The sequence below is a fragment of the Panthera pardus genome, unplaced genomic scaffold (assembly GCF_024362965.1).
Source record: "Panthera pardus isolate Hobbes unplaced genomic scaffold, ASM2436296v1 HiC_scaffold_12, whole genome shotgun sequence".
Lineage (NCBI taxonomy): Eukaryota > Metazoa > Chordata > Mammalia > Carnivora > Felidae > Panthera > Panthera pardus.
In genome coordinates, this window is record NW_026526677.1 from 39,317,536 (window position 1) to 39,340,933 (window position 23,398).

General features: G+C 36.3%; 1 protein-coding gene across 1 annotated transcript in view; it reads right to left on the reverse strand.

Annotated features, from left to right (window-relative positions):
* Positions 1–23,398, reverse strand: part of PRMT3 (protein arginine methyltransferase 3) — a 139,240-nt gene that overhangs the window by 13,917 nt on the left and 101,925 nt on the right. Inside the window, exons 14-15 of the mRNA XM_019456533.2 lie at positions 3,225–3,275; positions 2,942–3,029 (exon numbers count right to left, since the gene is read on the reverse strand). Coding sequence (XP_019312078.2) covers positions 2,942–3,029; positions 3,225–3,275 — 139 coding nt within the window. The remainder of the gene's footprint in view (positions 1–2,941; positions 3,030–3,224; positions 3,276–23,398) is intronic.

Below are 23,398 nucleotides of genomic sequence, written 5' to 3' on the forward strand. Positions count from 1 at the left end.
AGTCACTGATGAAAAGTTTTTGCCATGATGAATTTCATGTTGTGCAATGTCTGAGTTTTTTGTTTTCCTTTGTTGCCATTAAAGTCACTTGGGTCCAGTTTTTTTCTTTTAAGGCTTGTTTTTAAGCTTTGTTAAGGAGCATGCAGGTTAGCCTTTATTCTAGGGACAGTTTATTTCCACTATAAAGCTACGGACTCCCCACTCTTGCTGGTTGAAAGTCAAAACCCTAAACAGCCTCCTGTAAACTTTGGGAACTGTCTGGTTCACAGCTGCCCCAGATGTTCTGCCTAACCTCAGGCATTTCATCCTACACATATACATCTTAGTACTCATCCAAAACAGAAGGGGACATCATGTGTAGATTTCTGGAGCTCTTTTTCTGATTAGTGTGTCCTTTTTAGTACTTGGCCCTGCAACTTCTAGCTTCTATTCATTTAGTACTACCACCTGAGGCTCAGCAGGGTTAAAAAAAAAAAAAAAAGTGTTATATTTCCTTGTATAATTCTTCCTTTATACTTCCATAGCTGAAATGACCACATTTTCCTTACTTTGAAATTTCCCCTTCAAGACTTTCCTGGTTGTACTTTAAAAGGGGATTCTAATATTTTTGATGTATTGGCCTTACTATTTATTTAAATACAAGTACATATACAATAGCAGTGAAAGAAATATAGAATGTAGATGGTGCCAGAAGGAAACATTAAAATCACACACCTCCTTCATAGTATTCTAAAACAGCTGAATCAATTAGTCTAAGGATTACTAGGTAGAGTATAGTTAGGATTTCAAAATTTCACTAGACATCAAATAATATTTTGTTATAATTAGGTAGGAGAAAATGAAAATATTATCTTAAATCTCCTCTAAAATTAAAACATGAATGAATTAGTACTGTATTTAAAATTCTAGCATTAAGGGGTTCCCAGGTGGCTCAGTCAGTTAAGAGTCCGACTCTTGGTTTCAGCTCGGGTCATGATCTCACGGTTTGGGGGTTTGAGCCCCACATTGGATTCTGCGCTGGCAGTGTGACGCCTCCTTGGGAATCTCTCTGCCCCGTTCCCACTTGTGCTGTCTCTCTCTCTCAAAATGAATATATAAACTTAAAAAAAAAAATACAATTCTAGCACTGAAACAATAAAATGGTTACAGTAAAGAAGAAAGCAACATTTTCAAGTTTCCAAATATCATCCAAATACCAAAGGTATATAAAAACCAACCAACCAAACAAAAAGAAAATGCAATAAAATTTCATTTGTGCTTGCTTCACTTGCTTTGCTGTGTTCAAGCTTTTTGGAGAAAGAGAAAATGATACTATCAAGGTGTTAATTCCATATCATTGCGATCTTAAAGTGAAAACAGGGCAACAAGGTGCTGCTTTACTCTAATAGTGTTTATTTGCATCTACTAAATTCAATTTATGGATCAACAATGAAATCAAAGCTAGAAATGAATTTTATGAAATTGTATTTTAAACATACAGAGAACAATATAATGACCACCCGGGACCCAACACTTGGCTTTGCCAAATCCTACCATCCTCCCACAGTTCCCTCAATTTCTAAAAGGAATGATTCAGATATATGGCACCGAACCCTCTTTATAGCCTTCCCTGATCCTACTTCTACCTTTCCCCAGAAGTGACCACTCACTGAATTCCGTAGTTATCATTTTTAAGTGTTGCTTCTTACTTTTACTATGTGTGTGTATGTATAATTGTTTCACATGTTTTCAAGCTCCATATAAACAGTGTATTGTAGGAATCCTGCAACTTCTTTTGTTTAAAGTTGCTTCTGACAGACACGCATATATGATTTATTACAGAGATTTTATTGTATGTAACTACCATATTTATCTTCAGTTAATGGACATCAAGGTTGCCTCCAACTGTTCACTTCTACAAACCATACTGTCGTCAAGATACTTGTACACAGGTTGTGGGGGAGACCCTTCAGAATACATGCCTAGGGAAGAGAACTGGCTGTAGTGATGGATACTTATACATCTACACTTCACTTGATGGCAGCAAACTGTTCTCTAAAGTTGTACCAATCATGACTATCAGCAGGAGAGTTTAAAAGTTCCATTTGGCTGCATTATTGTCAGCACTCAGCATTGTTAAATTTTACGTGTTTTTTCCTGTAGTGATGTTTAAAACACAGTCTTTTACATAGTTTTACCTGGCCTCTCCTGAGTTACTAGTGATGTTGAGTATCTTTTCATCAAAGTTAGTTGTACATTTAGCTGTACATTCAGCTCTGTACACGAAGGAAGAAGATAGTCAGGAAGGTTTCAGTGAAAGTGGGACAGGACAACTTATATGTAATGAGTAATTTAAATAAAAAAAAAGATTCCATAATCAAATTCTAACTTGTGGAGTTAAGGGTGTAGGTATATCAGAACTATAGGTGCTCATCTAAGTGAAAAATCAATGAGGTGTAAAACAAAAGAATGTAGAATTGGACCAGTCCTTGAACACTTTAAGATTTGAGCAGGTGATGACAGTGGAGAGCATTCTAGACATATATATTGAATACAATAACTACTGAGTGGCATTCTCTTTAATTTATACTTCACCTCTGTTGGTGATACTTCTCTTTAGTCACTTTGGAAACGAAAATATTTTTAGTTATAGTTGCAACTTAGGAAATACTAGTTATTGCTTAAAGAAACGTTTTCTGAATTATTTGTGGTACTCAAAAGCCACATAGTAAGTCACATACATTTTAACTGGTGGGAACTAGATTTAAATAAGAGTTTTCTTTAAATTACTACTTTAATGAAATAACATTCCATCTAAAATTCATGTAGCTCTGAGAACATCTTATCTTAGATCTGTTGTTACTTAAATACAGTGGGCACACAAAAAATTGTGCGGAATGAAGGGATATTGTTAACTTCAAAATGAATAAGACACTTCTCCCCTTTTACTATTACTTCTCACCTGCTTTCACTGAAAATGGCTTTTCCAGTAGAAATACTGTTTGTTTCCAGTGTGTTTTGGCACTCTGGGGGCCCGTGGAGAACACAACCTGCATTGGTAGAGTTCAAAAGTATCTGATGAAGTACAAGATTTTTAATATCATGCTACATTAATCTACGACATCAAATACAAGCTCCAATTGCTTACAACATCAAAATGCTTATGATCAAACACCTGGGGGCACAAAAATAAAATAAATGTATTTCACATAATTAATTCTTACGAGAAAACTCAGGATACTTACCCTCCTGTGACAATTCTTCTCAAAATATATATCGAAGTAGCCAGCAATTGCCTGTTTTTAAGAAAAGAGATATAAATAATTATTAAACTAATTACATGACATAATAATTATTCAGTCTTTCAAGACCTGGCAAAAAGAGGGGAGCCTGGGTGGCTCAGTTGGTTGACCGTCCGACCCTTAATTTCAGCTCAGGTTGTGATCCCAGGGTAGCAGGAATGAGCCCTGTGTCAGGCTCCTCACTGAGCGTGGAGCCTGCTTGAGATTCTCTCTCCCACTCTGTCCCCTCCTCCATTCACATACTCTCTCTTAAAAGCAAACAAACAAAACAAAACAAAAAAACTTAGCAAAAGAATCCATTTCAAAGACTAGATACTTCTTAAACTTATGATAGGTCACTATTTTTCCCGTAAAAGAAGTTACATGTAAAAATAAAGTAACGTAATTTGACTTTCCCCCACAGAAACAATATAATAAGAAGGGCAACAAGGCTAATCAAATAATCAATACATGTTTGATTAGAGAAATGACTGTGGTAGACTACTGAAAGGTGAGAGATTACACGAAGGAAGAAGGCTCAATCGGCCCCTAGCTGACCCACTGTCCCAAGGAGGCTGCTGTACAAGTTGAGCCATCTTGGACCCTTTTCGCTCCAGTCAAACCAGACAACTGCAGCAGCATGAGGGACCCGAGGAGGGACCGGCAGAAGAAACAGTAGATAAGTACAGTCTAGATTGCAGAATCATACACAAATAAATCCAAATGACTGCGATGTCAAGGCACTCAGTTTTAGGGTGGTTTGTTACACAGCAATAAACGTAATTTAAACATACTCTTTTATACAAAGATCTCATTTAATTTCTTCTGATCTTGTGCATCCAATCTTAAAGTACTATGACTATTTTTATGATGAAATCAATGGAATTTTTAAATGTCACTTTTTTTTCTGATGATAAACCATGTGATAGTATTCAAGTAAAACTTATGTTTAAGCATATACCCAAAGGAGAACCTCTGAAATAACTCTAAGGGTTACTGCGATAGTATAAAGAGGTCTCTAAAAGATGATTATTCAGATAAATATATATTTTTCATTTTTTTATTTAAAATTTAAGTGATACCATTTGTTTTTCTTTCACTAATAGACCTAGCATAATCTATTTTTAAAACCGGCATTAAAAAAAAGCTTATAAAGTGTTAAAAACAGGACACTGATTACTGAAAAATCACTATAAAGATAATTTGTGTATCCTGCTGCTTTTGTTGAGAATGTGAAGTTAATTTATTGGTCTGTAAGGTTAATATGAACTGGGTCCAAAACCAGCTCACTATTCAATGTTGAGGTTCATTATATTTTAGATACCAAGAGGGAATCAAAATACTCTTTATAATTCTGTCAAATAGATATAAATAAAGCAATATGGTACTCAAATACAAATTATTATAGAAAACCATGCAGTTAATCAGAACATATCTAAAACATAACTTTCTTCAGTTGATTTCCTCCACAGGTTAGTTCAAGTGTTTTCTTAAATTTATTCCTGTATGCCAGTCTTGTTCACCACTGTATCCTTAGTCCCTACAGCAGTGCCTGGCCCATAGTACACAGTAAATATTTGCTGAGAGAATGTGCTTATTATACACAGTACTTACCATATTATAGTTAGTTGTCCTACCAGACTGCAAACCATTTAAGAGGAAAGCCTATGTGTAACTCATACTGCTGTGCCCCTTACCTAGAACAAGTGTGTTAAATAACAGGTTCTCAATAAATTTTAATTAAAATTTTCAGTCTTCAGTTTCCTAAATATAGCTAGTCTTCTTCTGTAGTTGGGACACTTTATGAAATCAATGAATAACTAAACTTAGAACTAATAATTTTAGACTCCAAAAAAAATGAAGAATGTGAGCTACGTATGGGGAGGAGAGGATCCTCTAATTAATTCTATGCATGAACCTACAGAAGTTTCAACCTAACCTCTGAACTATGCAGGCTAGATCCAAATCAACATAACAAAGGCTGAGGGAATGGAACTAAAACCTGAATCACTAGCACAGGTCTCAGGATTAACTCTGAATAAAATGTGCATGGGAAAACCTTAAGTCAACAGGTAAAGATCTAGAGAACAAAACAAAGATTTGAAAAACTTGTACAAGTCAGACGATCCCTGAACAGCTTATGTGCAGGAGAGACCCAAAACAGCATAGCAAATGTTCAGAGAATAAAACTGAGATGTGAACCACCATCTGCCCAGGCATTGTGGACAGAATTCATGTTTTGAGTTTAACTGGTATGATTGCCTGCTTACACCAAACACTATTTTCCAGATGATTATAACATGACTGAGATTACACACAACATAGCATGCACATCTAGAACATAATCCAAAATTACTCAACATACAAAGAACCAGGAAAATGTAGCTAACTTTCAAGAGAAAAGATGCCAACTCTGAGATGACCCTGAGTCCTAGGAGACAAAGATCTTAAGGCAGGAATTGTAACTATGCTGTTTTGAAGGAATAGAAATGAGGTTATAGAAAACACACTGACATGGAAGTGAAAAACAGGAATTCTCAGTAGAGAAATAGAAACCCCCCCTCGCCCCCCCAAAAACCCAAACCTAATGGAAATTTTAGAATTAAAAAATGCAATAACTGAAACAAACTCCCTGGACTGAATTGCAGAACGGAGATTACAGAGGAAAAAACAAAACAAAACAGTGAATTTGAGGACCAATCAATAGAAAGTATCTAATTTGAAAAACCAGAGGTGGGGGTGCCTGGGTGGTTCAGTTGGTTAAGTGTCCAACTCTTGATTCTGGCTCAGGTCATGATCTTGTGAGAGAATCCCAATTGGGATTTTCTCTCTCTCTCTCCCTCTGACCCTCCACTGCTTGTGTGCTTTCCCTCTCTCTCTCTCAAAAAAAGGAAAAAAAAACGGGGAAAAAGATTAAAAAAAAATGCAAGAGCGTCAGGGACCCGTGGATCTAACATATATGTAATTGGAAATTCCGATTGAAAAGAAAAAAATATTGGAGCAGGAAAGACTTTTAAACATTCTTTATCTGGCTAAATTATCCTTCAGAAATGAAGGCAAAATAAACACATTTTCTAGTAAAGGAAAACTAAAAGAATTCATTGCCAAAAGAGTTTTCAGAAGACATGTTAAATAAGCCAGTTCTTCAGGCTAATGAGCAACAGTACGGGGAGGAAACCTGAAACATCAAAAATAACAGAAAAGCAATAGAAATGATAAATAGCTGGGTAAATACAAAAGACTACCTCTTCCCCCTGAATTCCTTTAAAATACTTATGATTGTTTAAGGCAAAATTGTATCATCTGGTAGCATTTTTCCATGTATGCTTATGTAATCAAAAAGACCAGGGCAGGGGGTTGGGGTTAGAAGGAGGAAGAGTAAAATTACACCAACATATACAAGTGTTTATAAAATCTGCAACTGAAGAAGGCTTTTTAAGCATCACACACAGGCAGAAACTAATATAATGGAAATTTAAAACTTTGGTATCAAAACCAAAATGAGATACTACCTTACATCTGTCAAAATTGCTAGAATAAAAAACACAAGAAATAGTAAGTGTTGATGGCAGTGTGAAGAAAAAGGAACCCTTGTGCTCTGTTGGTGGGAATGTAAACTAGTGCAGACACTGTGGAAAACAATACGGAAGTTCTTCAAAAAGTTAAAAACAGGAATACTACATGATTCAGTAATTCCACTACTGGGTATTTACCCATGAAAACAAAATATTAATTTGAAAAGATATATGCACCTGTGGTTACTGCAGCATTATTTACAATAGCCAAGATATGGAAGCACCCTAAAATGTCCATCAACAGATGAATGCATAAAAAGGATGTGTATATTTACAACAGAATATTACTCTGCCATAAAAAAGAATGAAATCTAGGGGCGCCTGGGTGGCTTAATCAGGTTAGATGTCCAACTTTTGATTTCAGCTTGGGTCATGATCTCACAGTTCGTGGGTTTAAGGCCAATGTCAGGCTCCATGCTGACCATGTGGAACCTGCTTGGGATTCTCTCTCCCTCTCTCTCTCTGCCCCACACCCTACCACGTGCTCTCTCTCTCTCTCTCAAGATAAATTAAAAAAAAAAAAAGAAATCTTGCCATTCACAACAACATGGATGGATGTAGAGGGTATTATGCTAAGTGAAGTAAGTCAAAGAAACACAAACAGCACATGATTTCACTTATATGTAGAATCTAAAAAACAGACAAACAAAACAACCCAGACTATTAAATACAGAGAATAAACTGGCAGTTGTTGCAGGGGAGGTGGGAGGAGGTGGGTAAAACAGATAAAGGGATCAAGAGGTACAAACTTCCAGTATAAAATAAGTAAGTCATGGAGATGAAAAGTAGAGCATAGAAGATATAGTCAATAATATTGTAACAATGTTCTATGGTGACAAATGGTAGCTACATTTATCACAGAGAGCACTGAGTAATGTATAGCATTGTTAAACCATTATGTTGTACACCCAAAACTAATATGACACTTTATGTTAATTATACTTCAATAAAAAAATAAAATTTTAGTGTAAAAATTAAAAGCTGAATAAATCTGAGAACATTTGCAATATATATTACAAAGAGTCACTGTCCTTTGTACATTAAGCTACTACAAAATTAGTAAGAATATGTCAAAAATTAAGATAAAGCAGGAAATTTATAAAAGAAAAATCAAATAATAAAGCATATATAAAAAATATTTGACCTACTTAGAAAAAAGAGTAAATTGAAACAACCAGATACAGGGGCGCCTGGGTGGCTCAGTTGGTTAAGCGTCCGACTTCAGGTCATGATCTTGCGGTCCGTGAGTTCGAGCCCCGCATCGGGCTCTGTGCTGACCGCTCAGAGCCTGGAGCCTGTTTCGGATTCTGTGTCTCTCTCTCTCTCTGACCCTCCCCCATTCATGCTCTGTCTCTCTCTGTCTCAAAAATAAATAAACGTTAAAAAAAATTAAAAACAAAACAAAACAACCAGATACAGTTTTCTTTGATAATGATGAGGAAAACAAATCTTTAATAATATCCACAGTAAATGGGGAAAGTAGCATTCATACTGGGAGAACAAACTGAAATAACCTTTCTAGAGAGAACTCAGTTAGCAATACATATTAAAAGGCAAGACATTTGCATTAAAAAGAAGTCAGACACAAAATATATGATTCTATCTATATATAGAAAATTCAAAAATAGTATGACTAACTTACAGTGTTGTAAGTCAGGATAGTAGTTGCCCTTGCAACAGCGATAGAAACTGGAAAGACTCAGATGGAGGGCTCCTGGCTGCTGGTAATATTCTATTTCTCCAGCTGAGTGCTGGATACACGGTAGGCATTCACTTTGTTCAATTTTTTCAAACTACATTTAAGATTTGTGGACTTTTCTGTTGTGTATGTATGTGTTGTGGACTCAATCAAATGCATATACTCACTGACTCAGTAATTCTAAACTTAAAAAAAAATTCCATGGAAATTATCAAGTATGCTTGCAAAGATTTAGCCACAAGAGGCCAATTTTAGCCTAAATTTTCAATAACAGGTCACCAGTTAATAAATCATAATACTTCCATATCATGGAATAACATTTTGTCCATCAAAAGTAATCTTGTAGGTAAATATTTATCGATTTGGATATTAGGTAAAAAGAATAGTACATGTATTATGGGCACTTATTATATGTTATACAAACATGAGTATATATGTACATGTCTGAAAAGATATTCACCAAGCTACTGAAAGTGGATGACAGATTTGGGAAGTTCATATTCTTAATCCTTATCTATAATTTACATTTCCCCAAAAAAATAAACAGCTTCTGTGATAATAATAAATCATTTTTGAGCTAAATGGTCTACAGTACTGCATGAAGATGCACTCAATTCAACTATTACCTTTGTATCAGTTCCCTTATTAACACCCAAAAACTACTCATATCTGCACTCCCAGGGCTACGGCAGTATCTAATACGTAACAGGAACTACATGAATTTGAAAATAAAGACAATTTCCCCAATTACAATACAATAACATTTCTATAATAATAACAATATACATGATCAGAAAATGTGACCTAAGTCTGAAATGTATAAAACACACAAAGTAAAACATCCTATACTTAACTCTGGTAAAAGACAGACTGGCAATATTATCATGGTAGAACAATTGCAATTACAATACACTATAACAAAGAGAAGGTCATAACAAAGAGAAGAGGTTGATGCATGACTTTACAGTGAAATTAAAAAGTCAAAATATTTGTGAATACAAAGATACTTTAGAACTGTCTTCCAATCCCCAAACTGCACTACCTATCAAATTTAGTTCAAAATCAAAAAAGAAACTAACTTTCCCCTAACCCCCCAAAAATACAGTGAAAGAGATACTACATAGTTTGGGGTAACAAGAAAACAGGTTTTATGTCTCAAGATGAATAAATAAAAATGAAAAGCATAAATTCACTTTGGTTTTGAGAATTTGGCAGGGATCTATGACAAAGATAGATCTGAAATCACATCTAGCTTACAGTTCCCTTTGAAATGGAGTTTCTTCAACTCCTCAAGCAGATTTACCTTCCTAATGATGTCTGGTGGAGGGTAGTATTAAAATCAGTTCCATAGCATACATTAAGCAGAACCATGAGAAGTTAGGAAGAAATTCACCTATGATAAAAAATTATGTGCAAATAATCTATCTACTCATCAGGTTTTGAACATCCCCCTAACTGAGCAAGTAGAAAATTCTTGCTCTGAAAAAACCAAAGGGAATTTCTGGTTTTAAAATGGGTGTTAACCCTCAAATAGAATGCCACTTAAATAAAGGGAAAGGGCTCCCTCTACCACCATGTCCCCCCACCCCCACCCCCGCCACTGTATAAGTGCTCCTTAATAATTAAAATAGGTATTAGAAAAAAGAGGAAAAAATCTTAAACTTGAATCACAGTCCTAAAACCCAACTGAACCATGATTAGTGTTTTTATTTCTGCAAAGCCATTATAACCAATCAAATACGTGAGCTGACTTGGAGACAAAGTTATTTATTTTGCTGCAGAACGTAAACATGCCACACTATTTTTCAATTAGTTTCACCACCTTGTTACCAGCACTTTGACAGACTATCTCTAGGTCTTTCAAATGTTAATTTCAATGAACTTACACTCTTTCTGTTAAAGTCATTCAAATGTAAGAATAAACAACAACCACAGGAAATTGAAAATGATGACTAATAGGCAATGGTAATAAATAACTGGAGCACAGCTTGACACGTGCTTGAAAAAGATCAGATAGGTTATAAGGCCTGAGCACAGAATAAATTTCTCTTTTGTTCCACATGTATATCTTGTCAGGAGCAAAGGGAGCTGCTGAGGGGAAAAATAAGCATTAAAATAAAATATCTGTAGGAGTTGGGTTAATCCTCGGAGACAAGGTCACAGTTAAATAAATAAAATTTCACTGAATTGTACCACTTTCAGAAAAATTTTAGTTAAAACGTCCTTAGACTGAGAGATAGGAGAATCTGTGCTAATTAACAACAAGAAGGATTATAATAGAAGTAAACAGAATAAAAGGAAAATACATGCACATACGGTAAACTTCTGGGCAGTTTGATCGCATTTGTAATTTGGTGCGAATCCTCCACAATTCATTTGAAGTATATACACGAAAATAATTCAGGCAGATAGCTTTGTTGTGCATCTTAAACATTCCTAAGCATTAGAATACGGTTTTTCAAAATGAGTTCTTTGTTCTTCTTTGTGGGTTTCACAAAAAGGAAGAAAAGAACTGACAATATTTGTAAACTGAATATTTAAAAATCTGTTTTAAGCCACATTTTGTTTATCCTATATACACAAAGGTAGATGCAGTTCATTTTACACATGCTCGTTTGAAGAACAATGACTTGGAATAAAAATAAATTATTTTCTCATATATTTTCGTGTAGTGAGTATTTCTTTAAAGAAAACGTATCGTGTGTATGTAACAGGATGGCAGCCAATGAAATAAGACCAGACTAGACGTTATGAGGAAGAAGGAAATTAAAAATTATCATTATCACTATCACCTGCAGGGAGTAATTTATCATTTCTGTTCTTCATTGGTATCATGTTCCAACAGCGTGTGGTTACAGCAGATACAATTAGGCAGCTGGCCACAGAAGTAGGAGGATAATGTGCTTTTGATGGAGTTTATCCAAGCATGGAGATAGAGTGTTTGTAATCCATGCAGCAGAATCACTATGACAAAAATACAATTCATTTTTTGTTGGAGTATTTCTTTCAAAATCTTAATACAGAACTCAAAAGCCTACTGATGATGAGTCTGAAACAAGTAAAGAAAGAGTAAGAAGATAATGCCTAAGAATGATTACACAGCTTACATTAGTGTATACAAACGAGATGAAAATACAAACATAAACCATGCAAGCTGCTGCATAAAGACTACAAACACTGCTAGTAATAACTGGTAATTAAACTAAGAAGATGTAATCAATCAATATGAAAATTATACATTATGATTTTATCACAATATTAACTATAGCTTAAATTATGGACTCTTTCTTCTTCAATTAATTTTCTATTTTATCCCAAGAGAAAATTTGCATCTTTCTTTTCTTTCATGATTCCTCTAGGGAACAATACACATTAAGTGCCATATAACTCTCAAGGGATACTGCCAAATTGAGTAGCATTTAGAAATAGACCAAGCAATATGGGAAGTAGCAAAACAGACGATAGGTCTAAAAATATTTTTAAAAAGGTATCTTTACTGAAAACCTTAATGTAATTAATTTTTGATCTACATAAAATAGTCCCAGATTATAACTGAAATTTCTTTTAAATTTACTTAGTCTGCTTCCCTTGTAATTTCAAACTTGCTTATTAAAGTGATTTTAGGGGGCAGAAGGGATCACCTCTTTAGAGCCTAGAATAAAAGTACTTTCCCTCTGACATTTCATAAATTGATATTTGACATATCCTAACTGCTCTACATTTCTTCCTAGCTATAAACACAAGATACTGTTTTGTACACTCGAAACTCACTGACATTTATTAACATTTTCATTTTTAAAAAGCTTTTGTCTTACTTTTTTAATGTTTATTTTTGAGAGAGAGAGGAAGAGAGGGAGAAAAGAGAGAACGAGCAGGGAAGGGGGAGAGAGACAGGGAGACACAGAATCCCAAGCAGGTTCCAGGCTCCGAGCTGTCAGCACAAAGACTGGTGGGGGGCTCGAACCCACGAACCACGAGATCATGACCTGAGCCCAAGTCAGACGCTTAACCGGCTGAGCCACCCAGGCGTCCCCTATGCATTTAGTTTTTTTAGATTGCACATATAAATGATAGCATGCAGCTTGTCTTTGTCTGACTTCTTTCACTTAGTGTAGTTCCCTCAAGGAGTGTCCATGTTGTTGAAAATGGCAAGATTTCCTTCATTTTATGGCTGAATAATATAGTCCATTATGTGTGGACACCCCCCCCCCCATATCTTTTTTATCCATTCATCTATTGATGGACACTTAGGTTGCTCCCATAGTTTGGCTGGTGTGAATAACACTGCAAAAAATATGGTAGTGCATCTATCTCCTTGAGATCCTATTTTCATTTCCTTTGGACAGATATTCAGAAGTGGGATTGCTGGATCATATGCTCGTTCTATTTTCTTTTAAAGTTTTTGTTTTTTATTCATTTTGAGAAAGAAATAGAGAGCAAGCAGTGGAGGGGCAAAGAGAGAGGGAGACAGACAGAATGCCAAGCAGGCTCTGCGCTGCCAGCACCTTAACCAATGAACCTGAAGTTAAGATCATGACCTGAGCCAAAATCAAGAGTCAGATGCTTAATTAAGACACATAGGTGCCTGTTAGTTCTATTTTTAATTTTCTGAGGTACCTCCATAACTGTTTTCCATAGTGGCTATACTAATTTACATTTCCACCAAAAGTGCACAAGGGTTTCCTTTTCTCTACACCCTCACCAACACTTGTTACCTCACTACTATACTGATTTTTAAGAATACAGATTCATTTTCCTGATTATATACTTCAGCATAAATGGAATCATACATCAGGTAGTGCTTGTCACTGGCTACTTTCCTTGTTGCTTTTTTAGATTCATTTATACTGTTGTGTATTACTTAAACTGTTAAATGGCTGTAAGGCATATGTGACTATACAGTTTATTTATCCAGTCTACGATTGACAGGCACTAAGTAATTTTAAGTCGGGGCTTTTATGAGTAGTGCTATGAACATTCTCTTATGACTATGTCTTTTGGTGAACATATGTATTAACTGTTGTTGGGTATACACCTAACAGTGGAACTACTGGTATGTGCGTATTTACCATTTTTGTTAATCTTTATTTTTTCCTATATACTGGCCTTCCATTGGGGTCATTCTCTGTTTGCCTGAATACCTATTTGTATCTCCTGAGTATAATATAGGTTAGTACAGGTTGTCTGGGACAAACTGTCTTTCCCTCTTTTTATCTGTTCATCTGAAATTTTTTAAATTTCAGATTCATTCTTTTTTTTAATCTTTTTTTTTTTTAATGTTTATTTTTGAGAGAGAGAGAGAGAGGGAGACACAGAATCCGAAGCAGGCTCCAGCCTGCCCACCATGGGGCTCGAGCCCACAAACTGCCAGATCATGACCTGAGTTAAAGTCGGATGCTTAACCAGCTGAGCCACCCAGGCACCCCTTTTATCTTTTTGAAAAATATTTATTTATTTTTGAGAGAGCGAGCACGCAAGTGGGGGAGGGACAAAGAGAGGGGGACAGAGGATTCAAAGCAGACTCTGAGGTGACAGCAGCAAGCCCAATGTGGGCTTGAACTCACAAACCGTGGGATCATGACTTGAGCTGAAGTTGGACGCTCAACCAAATGAGCCACACAGGTGCCCCCAGATTCATTCTAAAAGATATTTTAGTTGTGTAAAATTCAGGGTTGGCAGCTATTTTCTTTTAGTACACTGAGGATATCATCACTGTATTATCTTTTTAATTCTGTTGTTTCTGTTAAGATAACATTTATTGGTCTATTTACTGCTCCCTTGAAGATAATTCCAGCACTCTACTCATAGCCCCACTGACTGCTTTTAAGATTTTCTCCTTGGGGCATATGGTGGCTCAGCTGGTTAAGAACCTGACTTCAGCAAAGGTCGTGATCTCACAGTTCGTGAATTTGAGCCCCACATGGGGCTCTGCGGTGACGGGGCAGAGCTTGCTTGGATCCTCTGTCTCTCTTGCTCTCTGCCCTTCCCCTGTGCGTGCGCTCTCTCTCAAAAATAAATAAATATTAAAAAGAAAATTTTTTTTCTCCTTGAATTCTATACCGTTACTAGGATGTCCTAAGTGTAGGTTTTTTTCTTCCTCTGATACAATTCACATATAAAATTCTATTTAAGTAAGCTGTATAATTCAGTTTTTAAAGAATAGTCAGACTTGTACAACAATCTAATTTTAGAACATTTTTATTACCCCAAAAAGATATCCTGTATCCCCTTCTAATCCCAGCCCTCTCTACAGATTTGCCTATTCTAAACATTTAACATAAATGGAATCCTTCTGTAGTTAGCACTTGTACTTAACATACCGTTTTCAAGCCTCATCTGTGTTGTATTATGTACTAGAACCTATTTTGTTTTATGGCCAGATATTACTTCACTGTATGGATATAGCACATTTTGTTTATTCATTCTTCAGGGGATGGACATCTGGTTTGTTTCCACTTTTTAGCTATTATGAATAATGCTGCAATAAGCATTGATGTATAAGCGTTTGTATGGACATGTTTTCATTTCTCTTGGGTATATACCTAGAAGTGGTAAAATCAGTCTTATTCATAAACACAAAATGGATTAAAGACCTAAATGTGAGACCTGAAACCATAAAATTTTTAGAAGAAAACATAGGCAGTAATTTCTTTGAATCAGCTGTATAAACATTTTTGTTTCTATGTCTCTTCTGGCAAAGAGAACAAAAGCAGAATTAAACTATTGGGACTACACCAACATAAAAAGCTTTTGCACCGTAAAGGAAACCATCAACAAAACAAAAAGACAACCTGCTGAATGGGAGAAGATATTTACAAATGATATATCTGATAAGGGCTTCATATCCAAAATATGTAAAGAACTAATGCAACTGAATACCAACCCCCTCCCCCACCCCAAATAATCTGATTAAAAATGGGCAGAGGACCTGAACAGACATCTTTCCAAAGATGACATACAGACGGCCAACAAACACATGAAAAGATATGCAACATCACTAATCATCAGGGAAAAATAAACTAAAACCGTAATGAGATATCACTTTCTATCTGTCAGAATGGCTAAAATAAAAACACAAGAAATAGCAAGTGCTGGTGAGGATGTGGAGAAAAAGGAACACTTGTGCACTGTTGGGGATGCAAACTGGTGCAGCCACTGTGGAAAACAGTATGGAGGCTCCTCAAAAAATTAAAAATAGAATTTCCATATTATCTAGTAATTCTACTACTGGGTATTTACCCAAAGAATATGAAAACACTAATTTGAAAATATACACGGACCCCTATGTTCACTGCAGCATTATATACAATAGGCAAGATACGGTAACAGCTCAAGTGTCCATCCATAGATGAATGGATAAAGAAGACGTGGTTTACATATATAATGGAACATTACTCAGCCATAAAAAGGAATGAAATCTTGACATTTGCAACAATATGGATGGATCTAGAGGGTATAATGTTAAGTGAAATAAGTCAGAGAAAGACAAATACCATAGGATTTCATTAATATGTTGAAGTTAAAAAACAAAACAAAGAAAAAAAGAGACCAAAAAAGCTTGACTCCTAAATACAGAGAACTGGTGGCTGTCAGAGGGGAAGTGAAGGTGGGGGGAAGCTGGGTGAAATAAAAGGGATTATGAGTACACTGATCTTGATGAGCACTGAGTAATGTACAGAACTGCCGAATCACTATACTGTACACATGAAACTAATGTAACACTGTATGTTAATCATACTTAAATAAAAACAAAATTGGGAAAAAAAGAATCCTATTCAAGTTATGTTGTGCTCCTTGAGTTGCAGCTCATTGTCTGTCATCTGTTTTAGAAAATCCTCAGCCATTATCTCTTGAAATACTATTTGAAATATTCTCACCTCCTTTCCTTTGGTACTCCCATTTAAACTTATATTAGACCTTTTCTTGTATGCTCTGTATCTCTTGCCCCTCCCAAACCTTCATCCTTGTATCTTTCCATGCTTCCTTTTGGATATTTCTTTCTGACTTAAAATCCAGTTCAATAAACCTCTCTACACCAGTGTGTTAAGATCTGCTGCTAAATTCATGTTAAGTTCAGTTTCAGAATATCTGTTTGACTTTTTCAAATCTGCTATACTGCTTTTTAAATGTTTCTAACTCTTTGCTTGAAATTTGCACTTTCTTTTGTCCTTCAACTTAGTATGCACAGTTATTTTTATTGTTCGTTTTTTTAAGTAGGTTCCATGCCCAACATGGGGCTTGAACTCATGACCCTAAGATTAAGAGCTGAATGCTCTACTGACTGAGCTAGCCAGGCACCCCACATAGTTATCTTTAAAGTCCATACCTGATACCTGGAGCACCTGGAGCTCTGTTTTCATTGCTTACTATTTCAGCTGGTTGTCTTGTGGCCTTGGGTGACTGATTACCTTTGATTATGCTCTGAACATTATGTCTGAAGCACTGTAGAAATAATTTAAGACCTATTATGATAATCTTCTAAAAAGAATTAGTTTGTGCAAGGAATCTAGGAGTGCTAGCAAACACTGAGATCATCTTAAATCTAATAATGGGGTTTGAGAATTTCCTGGGCCACCCAGATGATTTGAAGCTAGGCTGCAGTCCATGCAAAGGTTTATTTATCTCTAATTTTACTCTATTCTTCGGTGCAGTCTTTCAGGATCACGTTGCAAACACTGAGAAATCGTAAAGGCCCTATTTTTATATTCTGATCCATGTGAGGCTATCAAAGGGCTACATAAGTCTTTTAACTGCTTCTTCTGAATTAGTAAATGCCTATGAGGCAAAAGCAGTCCCAAATGTCAGTCTCATTTCTTTGGATTTTCTTCTTTTCTGAGTCTCAGCTTGGTAATGCTTTACTAACTTATCTTTGTGATGCCTTCAAACAGACAGTGTTTTATGTATTTTCTTTATTCTGTAGTTGTTCTAGCAAAAGGGTCACTCCATTTTGTGTAGTCCACCATTACAGGAGGCAGATTCATTATTGCATTATTTCTTCCTACCTAAGGCTCCTGGCCTGTAACACTCTCCCCCATTCCCTAAACTAGCTTCTTCTCACTTACTATGTCTCCATTTAAATGTTACTTCCTCTGGGCAGTCTTCCCCAATCCCACAGAATAGATGTTTCTGCACTACCTGTAATAACACTTCCCATGCTGATAATGCTTTTTGTTTAATTACAGACCCTAATAGGCCCTTAAGGGCAGTCTCACTATGTCTGTGCTCATTTCCGTGTCCTCACTGCCCAAGCACAATGCCTGGACATTCTACCTCAACAGTGAAGACAACTGTGCAGTTACAAAGGCATGAAAGAGTGTGGGATGTGCAGGGACTATAGGAAATTAATAACGATTCACTAATTGAGTGAACCAAAAAATAAATGATGAAACGACATAATATGCTCAACTCCTATCAACCTTTGGGAAAAGAAAATCATGATGCTTTACCTCTTATAACTTACTATTTTTTAAAATTCTAAAGTGGTATTAGATGTCAACTACTTTTGAGAAACAACCCTTGATGTCTGTCCCAACAATTACTCACTCTCTACTAATCTAGTGTTACAGTATTAGGAAGGCTTCTTGAAAGAAGCCACACCTAAAGTATAATCTTAAATATGAGTAGGATTATTGAGGAAAAATAGGTAGTAGTACACCAGGCCAAGGGCATCTTTTACATGCCTCTATTATTAAATTCTCTCATAGAATCCTGTATTACAATGATCTATTTATATGTTGGCCTCTCCTACTAAACAAAGGTCTTCGGGGTCAGAGATTATATTCTGTGTTATATTCACAGTGCCTAACACACAGGTCTGCTTAAATGAAAAGCTGTCTTGGGAAGTATTTTGTGTGTGTGTGCTTGCCACTTAAAAACTCCTGCAGCCCATTGCTTCTCTAGATTTCTGTTACCTGTTTCCTGATATATCATCAGTTTCTCACTATTTTATATCAGTGCTTATTATTTCCTTATATTCCTTTGAAATGTCCTTATATTCCATTAAAAGGCAGCATGCTTTCCCTAGAAACCATCGCCCAAAGGCTCTATGGCCCATTCCTAATTCCTCAAATGGTAGAAAATACTACCAGAGGTAAGTAAATGTTATACATTTTAAGAACAAAATAGAAAATATATTGAATTTAAAAATCAATGCAGAAGAAAAAGGATACTAGTTTTGTGACAGCTGAAGAGTTTTAAAACTAAAAAATATTAATTCACTTTTGTGGCTAGGTGATCAAGTTCTACCAAATGCTACTTGTCTTTACAAGCCTTTTGTTTTACAAATGAAGGGACGGAACACTGAAAGAAATTCTGACAGAAAGTGTAAAGGGGTAGGCAGAAGATGTGATATACTTTACTTTCCAGAAACGAACGAGATATTTTCTCTTTTGAAACGTTGAGGTAAAAAGACGGTTTCCACTTCGTCATGTGAGCCTTACTAAAAAAAGTATCCAGCATCTGAAGTGAGATCTAAAAACCTGGTAGCATTCATTTATGTGTGTCCTTTGAGGCTACAGTTTTTCAAAGAAGGTAATTATACCAGTTGTCTTAAGTTCTGCCTTTATATGTGTAATTTCAGTGGGTTTTGTTTGTTTGTTTGTTTGTTTGTTTGTTTTGAGTGCTACCTCTGCACACTGCTGGGTGAGACAATGACATACATCTCTGGGGCCCCAGGACTCACTCTGGCCCATCCTATATCCATGGGGTTGGATGATGAATGAAAGGATGAGGAGGAAAAGAGAAAAAGAAATCAGACGGAACATGATGGTACAGCCTTTGGGGACAGCCAGGACATATCACTTATTAAATAAAGCAAAGGGTATTCTGTAATAGTTATGTCACTGTCTTTGCGATCTAGAAATTTAAAATGTGACTCTTTGTAAAACTGCAGGTAGAAAAGAAGAGATTTTGATTTGAGAAGCAGCTGATATGCATAAATGAAGCATTCTGAAGAAAGGCCTCATTTCTCCAATACCTTAGCCATTCTGGTATATGGACAGATTAGAGTTTTCATTGCATTACCTTTGCCTGTAAAGAAACCAGTCTTAGTGAGGTGGTACTTCTAGCCAGATTAATCATGCTTACTCAATCCTGATGGAAAAAGTAAATTCCATCTATCAATTCTCACAATCTGAAATCCCCCTTACCAAATGGATGTTAAAAATAGGGGCACCTGGGTGGCTCAGTCAGTTAAGTATCCCAAAGCATTAGGTGCTTTAGGATTTTTAGAATTTCTGAATGCCAATATTCACGATGGCTTCTGCCAGAGCACAAGTCAAAGGAAATCTGAACTGAGAAAGATTACTTCCTTGTAGGTTATTACTCCAGGGATAACTGCCTGAATCAAAGAGGAAAATACCTGGTCAAACTCATTTACTATCACAGTCTAATAATGCTAATTGGCAGCCTCTAAGATAAGTCCAAGGAGAACTCCCCTGACATGTCTAATCAAGAGTCCACTATTATTGATTATTTGATAAATAAACCATTTTTATGCTTATTGCTGTGCTTGAGATAACTATTTCAGTCCTGCTTGAGTGTGATTATTTCTCTCAGATTTATTCTGCCTCTTGGCATTAATGATTTCAAGCATGACCCTATTCCCATCTAGAATTAAATTATGATTGTAATACAGCTTAAGAATTTCAACACTCTACTCAAATTATATTTTAGAACAATATGATGTGCTAATCCTTTTATAATATAACTCAACTGGCAGATTTAAAATCACCGTTAATGAATTTTTTAAAATGCCAACTCAGAGGCACTATTTATTCCATGGCTTTCAAAGGAGGATCAAGCAGAGGAATTTCTTTTTTTTTTTTTTTTTTTAATATATGAAATTTACTGTCAAATTGGTTTCCATACAACACCCAGTGCTCATCCCAAAAGGTGCCCTCCTCAATACCCATCACCCACCCTGCCCTCCCTCCCACCCTGCCCTCCCTCCCACCCCCCATCAACCCTCAGTTTGTTCTCAGTTTTTAACAGTCTCTTATGCTTTGGCTCTCTCCCACTCTAACCTCTTTTTTTTTTTTTTTCCTTCCCCTCCCCCATGGGTTTCTGTTATGTTTCTCAGGATCCACATAAGAGTGAAACCATATGGTATCTGTCTTTCTCTGTATGGCTTATTTCACTTAGCATCACACTCTCCAGTTCCATCCATGTTGCTACAAAAGGCCATATTTCATTTCTTCTCATTGCCACGTAGTATTCCATTGTGTATATAAACCACAATTTCTTTATCCATTCATCAGTTGATGGACATTTAGGCTCTTTCCATAATTTGGCTATTGTTGAGAGTGCCGCTATAAACATTGGGGTACAGGTGCCCCTATGCATCAGTACTCCTGTATCCCTTGGATAAATTCCTAGCAGTGCTATTGCTGGGTCATAGGGTAGGTCTATTTTTAATTTTCTGAGGAACCTCCACACTGCTTTCCAGAGCGGCTGCACCAATTTGCATTCCCACCAACAGTGCAAGAGGGTTCCTGTTTCTCCACATCCTCTCCAGCATCTATAGTCTCCTGATTTGTTCATTTTGGCCACTCTGACTGGCGTGAGGTGATATCTGAGTGTGGTTTTGATTTGTATTTCCCTGATAAGGAGCGACGTTGAACATCTTTTCATGTGCCTGTTGGCCATCCGGATGTCTTCTTTAGAGAAGTGTCTATTCATGTTTTCTGCCCATTTCTTCACTGGGTTATTTGTTTTTCGGGTGTGGAGTTTGATGAGCTCTTTATAGATTTTGGATACTAGCCCTTTGTCCGATGTGTCATTTGCAAATATCTTTTCCCATTCCGTTGGTTGCCTTTTAGTTTTGTTGGTTGTTTCCTTTGCTGTGCAGAAGCTTTTTATCTTCATAAGGTCCCAGTAATTCACTTTTGCTTTTAATTCCCTTGCCTTTGGGGATGTGCCGAGTAAGAGATTGCTACGGCTGAGGTCAGAGAGGTCTTTTCCTGCTTTCTCCTCTAAGGTTTTGATGGTTTCCTGTCTCACATTCAGGTCCTTTATCCATTTTGAGTTTATTTTTGTGAATGGTGTGAGAAAGTGGTCTAGTTTCAACCTTCTGCATGTTGCTGTCCAGTTCTCCCAGCACCATTTGTTAAAGAGACTGTCTTTTTTCCATTGGATGTTCTTTCCTGCTTTGTCAAAGATGAGTTGGCCATACGTTTGTGGGTCTAGTTCTGGGGTTTCTATTCTATTCCATTGGTCTATGTGTCTGTTTTTATGCCAATACCATGCTGACTTGATGATGACAGCTTTGTAGTAGAGGCTAAAGTCTGGGATTGTGATGCCTCCTGCTTTGGTCTTCTTCTTCAAAATTACTTTGGCTATTCGGGGCCTTTTGTGGTTCCATATGAATTTTAGGATTGCTTGTTCTAGTTTCGAGAAGAATGCTGGTGCAATTTTGATTGGGATTGCAATGAATGTGTAGATAGCTTTGGGTAGTATTGACATTTTGACAATATTTATTCTTCCAATCCATGAGCAGGGAATGTCTTTCCATTTCTTTATATCTTCTTCAATTACCTGCATAAGCTTTCTATAGTTTTCAGCATACAGATCTTTTACATCTTTGGTTAGATTTATTCCTAGGTATTTTAAGGCAGAGGAATTTCTATCCACTCTAAGGACAAGTTATTTTACTCAACTTCAGAGTTTTTTAATTTGTGGACTTTGGCATCCTCTTTGAGTAGGTTTAAATAATGTTTTAATACTGCAGGTGTTTCCTCTACTCAATGAACATACACCTCAAAGTTAATAAGAAGTGGGAAACGTGTCTTTTTAAAAAATTACGTTTTCTTGCACCTGGGTGGCTCAGTCGGTTAAGTGTCCAACTCTTGATTTCGGCTCAGATCATGGTCTCACGGTCGTGAGATCAAGCCCAGCACATAGCTCCATGCTGGGTGTGGAGCCTGCTTATGATATTTTCCCTCTCTCTCCTCTGCCTCTCCCTTGTTCATGTGTGCTCGCTCTCTCTCTCAAAAAGAACAAAAAATTTTTTTCTTATGTTTTCAAGGAGAGAGTACAGAAATAGATAGAAAAGCAACTAAACACGGAAAATGAGTTGAAGAAATCCAGATTTTAAAAAGGCTAAAATCCTCTGGGGTCCAATTCAGAAGCCTAGACTCTGTGGTTGGGAAAGATGAAAGATAAGGGCAGGGGAGCAGAATCAAGTGAAAGTATCCAAAATTTTATAGGCAATGCGTAGGGTATACCTGGACTTATATCAAATCTAAACAATATTAGAACTAGATAGAATATGATACAACGCTTCCTTTTATAGGACAGTCCTACATTACGTACAGAATTAGTCACATAATGGGAAAATCTCAGGTAATTTAAATTACTTTGGAAAATGCTTAATAAAGTTTTATATTAGAGACTCACGTATATATCAACCCTCAGTAAGTTCAATACAACCAGTTCTCCTGGCAATGGCACAAATCACAATTTCTTTGGCTGGGCTCCAGAGGAAGTAGATGGCTCGTAATAGAGTGCCATGTTGTATTAAAACAAATACTTTTAGAGGTAAGAATCACATACACTCCACCAAGATGCTCATACTAGAGAAAGACTTGGAAGCTGATAATAACCGAAGAAATGGCAGATGTGTTTTCCACACTGTCCTCATTTGGAGGTACATGTTCACTAAATAAAATGGAAGGTAGAATCATCTGCGCCATTTAGACCATTATTTCTCTCTTGGGCTCTCTCTCTCTCTCTTTTTTTAACCTTAATAGTTTATTTGGATCAAGTTATATTTACACAAGCTGCTACTCCACTGGATTTGCTAAACAAACAAACTAAAAAACATTTTAGAGCCCATTAACTTCATGAAGTTGCACAAGTTAAAAAAT